General features: G+C 41.1%; 1 protein-coding gene across 1 annotated transcript in view; it reads right to left on the minus strand.

Annotated features, from left to right (window-relative positions):
- The window catches only part of Wdr35 (WD repeat domain 35), a 53,766-nt gene that overhangs the window by 35,021 nt on the left and 11,415 nt on the right, over positions 1–7,330 (minus strand). The window contains exons 7-10 of the mRNA XM_028772218.1: positions 6,255–6,420; positions 5,975–6,120; positions 5,076–5,201; positions 2,212–2,397 (exon numbers count right to left, since the gene is read on the minus strand). Coding sequence (XP_028628051.1) covers positions 2,212–2,397; positions 5,076–5,201; positions 5,975–6,120; positions 6,255–6,420 — 624 coding nt within the window. The remainder of the gene's footprint in view (positions 1–2,211; positions 2,398–5,075; positions 5,202–5,974; positions 6,121–6,254; positions 6,421–7,330) is intronic.

Genomic DNA, 7,330 nt, shown 5'->3' on the forward strand with positions numbered 1-7,330 from the left:
TCCTTTCCTTTTTCCTTTCCTTTTCCTTTTTTTCCTTTTTCTTTTTTCCTTTCCTTTCCTTTCCCCTTTCCTTTCCTTTTTCCTTTCCTTTTTCCTTTCCTTTTTCCTTTCCTTTTCCTTTTTTTCTTTTCCTTTTTTTCTTTCCTTTCCTTTCCTTTTCCCTTTCCTTTTTCTTTTCCTTTCTTTTTCCTTTCCTTTCCTTTTTTCCTTTTTCCTTTTTCCTTTTTTTCCTTTTTCCTCTTTCCTTTCATTTCCTTTCCTTTTTCCTTTCCTCTTTTTCCTTTCCTTTTTCCTTCCCTTTCCTTTTTTCCTTTTTCCTTTTTCCTTTTTTCTTTTTCCTCTTTCCTTTCATTTCCTTTCCTTTTTCCTTTCCTTTTTCCTTTTTCCTCTTTCCTTTTTCCCCTTTTCCCCTTCCTTTCCTTTTTCCTTTCCTTTTTTTCCTTGCCTTTTTCCTTGCCTCTTTTTCTTTCCTTGCCTCTTTCTTTCCTTGCCTCTTTCTTTCTTACCTTGCCTCTTTCCTTGCCTCTTTCCTTGCCCCCTTTTTTCCCCTTTTTCCCCTTTTTCCCTTTTTTCCCTTTTTTCCCTTTTTTCCCTTTTTTCCCTTTTTCCCTTTTTCCCTTTTTCCTTTCCTTTTCCTTTTCCTTTTCCTTTTCCTTTTCCTTTTCCTTTTTCCTTTACAGATTGTATTCTGAGGCTTGTAATATGGCTCAGCAAGTAAAGGGGCTTGCTGCCCAGCCTGAAGACCTGAGTTCAATCCTTGAAACCTATATGATGGAAGGAGAGAACAGACTCCTGAAACTTTACCACCGACATGCACACGTATGATGTGACAGCACACATGCACTTTCAATAATAAATGTAAGAAGATTTTTTATATAACTCTAGTTATGGCTGTTAGGTTTATTATTTTTATTATTCATTTTTGAGATGATTATAATGACATCATTTCTACCTTTCCCCCCAAAGCTTCCCATATACCCCTCCTTGCTTGCTTTCAAATTTCTAGCCTCTATTTTTTTCAATTGTTATTTTACATATATATGAGGGGGGTACGTATACAAATAAATGTGCATATACATATATTTATTTTACATGTATGGATGTTTTGTCTACATGTATATCTGTCCTTCATATACATGCAGTGCCCACAGAGCCCACAGGAGAGCATTAGATCCCCTAGAAATGGAATTACAGGCCGTTGTTAGTCACCATGTATGTGTTGAGAGTCAATGCAGGTCCTGTAGAACAGCAGCCAGTGCTCTTAACCATGAGCCTTTTCTCCATATCTTATTTTTTAAAGTCATACTTGGTGACCAAACCTCAGTCTTAGTAAATGGCAACAAGGCCACTACCTGTGGGCTCTGACTAGTGGAGAGACCTGAGGACTTGCTTGTCCCTGTGTCTCTTTTGTGGGTTTTGTATGTTTTCTTGCTTACATCACCTCTGGTATTCCCAAATTGTCTGTCCCCAACCAGGCCCCCCATCCTCCATGTCTCCAGCATTCTGTAACAGTTGGCCTAGCCACAGTCCGTGAACACCCTTCTTAGGCCTGCTAGGCAGATCTCCCTGGCTCCCTTGCTGTCCAAGCTCCACACACTGTTGCCCTTATCTCTCTTTCCCCTAAGGGCCTGTGATTTTTTTTTTTGAAAAATACTTGTAATGCTGCTTTAATTTGTTTCAGGAAAAAAACAAAGCCCACTGGGACTGTTCAAACAACCACCTTCAACAAAATCTCTGTTCATAACCCAGCCAAAGACACTGGTAGTCTTCTTTTCATACAAATACTTTTGCAATTTCTCAAATTGTTAGCATGCTTTTAAAAAACACATTATTTATTAGTATTCTTTATTTTGTGCTATGAGATTAATTTTTTAAGGCACTGTATCTCAAAAATATACTTATCAAAGTCAAAAGCTACCGAAACTCTTGTACCACCATCAGTATTTCTGCTGGATATCAGATATCCATTTTTCACTCGTGACATATTTCAGAGTTAAAAAGCCTCAGTATGGAAGCAGTTAGCATGAACTGCCAATGTCTGGCTGGTAGGAAAAAAGAATCAGGGAATTCAGAAACAGGTTCGGACAGACATCCCGAGAGTTAATGTTCTGTCTTCTCCAGTGCCGGTGCTTGAGAAGGCTAGCAACTAGAGACCCAGTCTGCCCATTGCTAACAACACATCAGTAACTTAAGATACCAGAGGGTCCCTACCTGAGGGTGATTTTCATCAGCTTTTGTAGCCAAAATGCAGAAATCGCCGCACGTGGTGATGGAAATTAGACTCTTCACATATTTAATGTATTTCTCGTTGTTTTTTGTGTCCCAGAACACAACACAGTACTCGGGACGATCGGGTCTGGTGTACGCATAAACCACAGTGTTGGAGCAGTAGCCCCACTAGGTAGGGACGGAGACAGGGGAGGCACACAAGTGGGGAAGAGAGAAAAAGGAAGGTAGACTGTTTATTTAGGGAAAGAAAAATCACATTATTTTTATTTTTGAAATAGTCTAACAGTTGCTGTTATCAAGGCTAAAAAAATAGATTCTATTGGAAAAAATCTAAAAGACATTTTTAAAAGAATGTTCTACAAAAATACACTTAGTTTGTCTAACTTTAATTAATTTGTAAAGGTTAAGCTTTAGGGGTAAAATTTTTCAACAGTTTAATCCCTGCTTGGGGGGTGGCCCAGAGAGTGATCAACTGCTATCGAGGGTAAATTCTGGATCTCTAAGACAAAATTCAAAACAGATACTCTGTCTTTTTCCTGCTCCTGGGTTTTTAAAGAATGTTTTTATCTTTTTTCATCTTATCCAAAACAAAATACAGAAGTATTTTGTCTCACCCTACACACACACTTCCTGAGGAATAATGTTCAGGTCTTTTGCTACAACTGCTCACTGAATGTCTGCATCACAGAGCCCACTGGGAACAGAGTGTGTACACTCACGGCCTCCCTCTGACTAGTGTGCCAGGACACTCCCATGGAATCTTGAATACACTGTACTCACCGTCAGCACTATGTTTCTGTTATCTCTAAAAGGTCAGTCATGTTCAGTTCTCATACCACTCACTAACATCAGCATTGGCTTTCAGAGATTTTAGATTTACAAAAAATGTCATTAAGATACAATGTTCCCAAACACCCCTTCTCTATTTCTGTCTTTAGTGCCATACATGACGATGACACATTTGTCACAGCTAAGAACCCAGCATCACTAGACTGCACACTCATCAATAGCTTTACCCTAATATCCTCTGAGATCCCAGAATCTCATGATGGCTACATTATCTTCCACTGTCATGTCATCCTGGGCTCCTTTGAGCTATCATGGTTTCTCAGTCCCCTGTATTTGATGAACTCAGCAGAGGAAAGAAGTTTAAGTCAGTGCTCTTCGGTTTGAATCTGTGTGGTATTTTCCCCGTGCTTACATAGTTACTGGTGTGTAGAGAGACTGCCACTGAAGTAAAGTGCTCCCCTTATGAATATGAAGGGTCTCTGACCTCCACATGACATCATGGAGGATGTTAACCCTCTTCACTTGGCCACAGTGCAGCTTGCCAGCTTTGCCCTTGAAAGGCTCCCTTCTTTTTCTCTTTCCAAGCTAGAAGGATGGGAGACTCCACCTCCTTGAGAGGCAGAATGTAATTTGGAATACTTCTGTAAGAAAAATCTGTTTATTTTCTTCCATTTATTTTTACTCAAATATACATCCATATCAACTGAGAAGCTCTCCTTTCATAACGAGCTATAATAGAAAGCTACATTCGTTTTTATTTCTCACACACAGTGATCACAGTGCAATCCTGGCTCTAGTGAGCTATAGTGAGCTATCTACCATGTCATCCTTTTACCTCAGAACACTTCCTGGTTGCCTAGCACTATAAGATGTTCCGTGCTTATCTTACATTTCCTCAACCGCAGTTCTAGAACGAGCCATTTCTCCAAGGTGTTTTGACCTTTAAACATTAAATACATAAGAACAGGCCTCCCTCCTGCTGTGCTATATTGAGATGTATGTGCTGTGTCTGCCGTGTCTGTTATGTCTGCTGTGTGTGCTGTGTGTGCTGCACTGTGCCGTGATCAAACCCCAGGACCTTATGCATATGGCCCTCTAAGCCACACTCTAACCACCTCTGAACCCTTGGGTTTTTTTCAACAGATTCTCACTATACATTGCAGGTTGCCTTTAAACTCACAACCCCTCTTTCTTCATCTCCCAGGAGATGATAATACAGGCATGAGCCACTACGCCTAGATTGCATAATAGTTTCCATAAAAAAATTACTCCAAGCTTGTTTTAGATCAATCGTGTACTGTTTATCTCATTTTCCTCCTCTGATTCACTCAGCCCTTCTCCACCCTTCCCCATGCCTTGGGGAGAGGGGTGATTTCTGTGAACTCTGTCCCATGGGCTGCTCTGCTATGTATTTCCTTTGGGGTTTGTCCATTAGAAGGCACGAGGAAGGGGACAAAGAGGGATGTTCATTCCCTAATTCCCCTGCCTGGTAGCCATGGCCTGTGCTCATGGGTTCCAGAAACACTGTTCCCCCAACTTGCTCCTTGAGCCCAGGGCTGCTGATGGCATCTGGAATCTGCTAACCATGCCTTACTCCTTGAGCCCAGGGCTGCTGATGGCATCTGGGATCTGCTAACCCTGCCTTGCTCCTTGAGCCCAAGGTTGCTGATGGCATCTGGAATCTGCTAACCATGTCTTACGCCTTGAGCCCAGCGCTACTCATGGCATCTGGGATCTGCTAGATCTGCCTTGTTCCTTGAGCCCAGGGCTGCTGATGGCATCTGGGATCTGCTAAGCCCCGTGCCTGCTTTATCTCCTTGGCTCTTCCTTTCATCTTAGCCATACCCTGGAACAAGGCTTTCTGTTATTCCTGTAAGTGTGCCATCTGTTTCCAGGGAGATCTTGACTCTTAAAGCCATTTTAACCAATTCTAGAAAAAGTTGCTATTTTTTAAGAGCTTCATACACATTCTACTAGTTTCTTGTTTAAAAAGCTGCAACAGGTTTAGTTTAAAAAACAAACAAAATACCCCACTGTTTTATAATTGTTCTTAATACCTTATAATCAGGTCGAATATTTGCAAAATATATAAAGGAGTCAACGGCTAGAGCAATCTTCAGTCCGCCTCCTTCCCAAGACAACGAACACATCTGCTTTCCTGGAACTTTCAAAGTGCCTAGATGCTGGGGAAAATGTTAAGTATTATAAAGAACATAGAACATTCGAATGTGCCAATACTACTCCAGAAATTTTTAAAAATTAAATTTATTAATAGTACCACTGTGGAAGATACTGTGTACTTATGAGAACAACGCTTACACACTAGTATCTATCATTTGTGACTCAATCTTGAGATAGGTTTTCTACAAATAAATGATCATGCCAAAAATGGCAGTGGACACCTTTCATCCTAGCACTCAGAAAGCAGAGTCAGGAAGATTTCTGTTTGAGACCAGCCTGGCCTACACAGTGAGTTCCAGGACAGCCAGGGTCACATAGTGAGAACCTATCTCAAAGGGAAAACAAATAGACCACTTCACAATAAATTATAACTATGAGAAATTTAGAAGGACAGGCAAATATTTGTTAAATACCTAAAGACATTTAAAGTATTGCATTAAAATCCAGAAATATGAACACAAAGTAAATACATTATACTAAAATACTAGTCAAGTTAGTGATTTAAAAGAGACATTTATTTGGGTCACAGAGAAAATATCCTAAATAGCTATTTCATGGCAATTTCCTACGTCAAATGTTTAGATTTCTAAACTTGCAGATTATAAAACGGTAACTATAATAAAATCTTAAACACTATTTAGACACATGCTTGATATCTGGAGACTGCTGCTCAAATGTCCCTCAGAGAAGGTGTGTGAGCTGGACTTTCTGTTCCTTTTCCCTGCTTACTGCTGTGCCTGCTATAAATGGGAAGACAAGTCCTGAGTATGTTTACCTCACCAAATGGTGTGTAAAACTGCACGATGTTGACGTCCTTGTCCTGAGTGACTACTTTCTGAGAGCCTGCCACAGCTAACACACTGCCAATGTGGTTCCACTGGATGCCAACCACATACATGCCCGTATCGATCAAAACCGGGTCTGGTCAAGAGAGAGAAGAGCGAATGTGGCAGCTAAGATCACAACTCAGCCTAAAGAACTTAACAGTCTTAAGAATAATTTTCAAAATATTTTTAAACTTCTCCAATTTAAAAAAAAAAAAAAAGATTCCTTACTTTGGTCATTCTCATGCCTCATTATCTGGCATCTCCCGTTGTCAAAACAAATTGCCAGGCATGGGCAGTCGGGCTCCACGTAGCCTTCGGTGCCGTGGTACCAGTGAATCCCGGCGATGCTGATCGCCCCAGTCACGTTCACCAAGCAATTCAGTTTCATTTTCATCTAGGCAGAAGTGCTTAGCTGAGGCTTAGAGAGTGCATTCGAAACCAGGCAGTTTAATCTGCACAAGTACTGAAGGAAGATCAGTGTGAAGAGACTGGAAAGCTCCCTAGAGATGCAAGCTCCAGGACTTGCTGGTTCACCGAACCTAGATAAATTACTTCTCTCACTTTCCATCTTTCCCCACGTATAAAGTAAGGACAAAACACAGAGATAAGTCTGGTGTATGCTTGCTATCCCAGCATGCCAGACACTGAGGCAGGAAGATCTCAGAGATGAGGCAACCCTGGGCTACAATCGCAAGTACAAGGTTGGTCTCAACAATACAGGGAAACCTAATCTCGAAATATAAATTAAAAAAAAAAAACCTACACTCACACTCAGAGTTTTTAATGAGACTCAAATGACAGTAGAAGGTCATGCATTCAAGGTCAGCCTGGGCCCTGGAGTGAGATCGGCTCAATAAAAAGAAAGAAAGGTAGGACAGAGGGGTGGGGAGAGGAGGAAAGGGGGGAGGAGAAAACAGATTTACTTCCACCAGGGAGTGAACTATGAGATGTAATTCTTCTTACAAACAAGACTGACCTATCAATAAGTAAGAAATCTATCATGACTCCATCTCTCAAAGCCAGAACTTTCTCTGGGTCATGCTGCCCTAGCTCACTGTCCGTTTCCTTTCCAGTTCTTGTGACAAAATACCCTGACAAAAGCAATTTGGTGAGAAGAGGTACTTTTTAGCTCACAGCTCAAGGGTGCAGTATAGCACAGAAGGAAGGTAAAAGCAACAGGTGTGGTGTGTGTGTGTGTGTGTATGTATGTGTGTATGTATGTGTGTATGTGTGTGGTGTGTGTGCGTGATGTGTGTGTGTGTGTGTGTGGTGTTTGTGTGTGTGGTGTTTGTGTTTGTGGTGTT

Source organism: Grammomys surdaster, unplaced genomic scaffold, assembly GCF_004785775.1.
Source record: "Grammomys surdaster isolate TR1022 unplaced genomic scaffold, NIH_TR_1.0 212, whole genome shotgun sequence".
NCBI lineage: Eukaryota > Metazoa > Chordata > Mammalia > Rodentia > Muridae > Grammomys > Grammomys surdaster.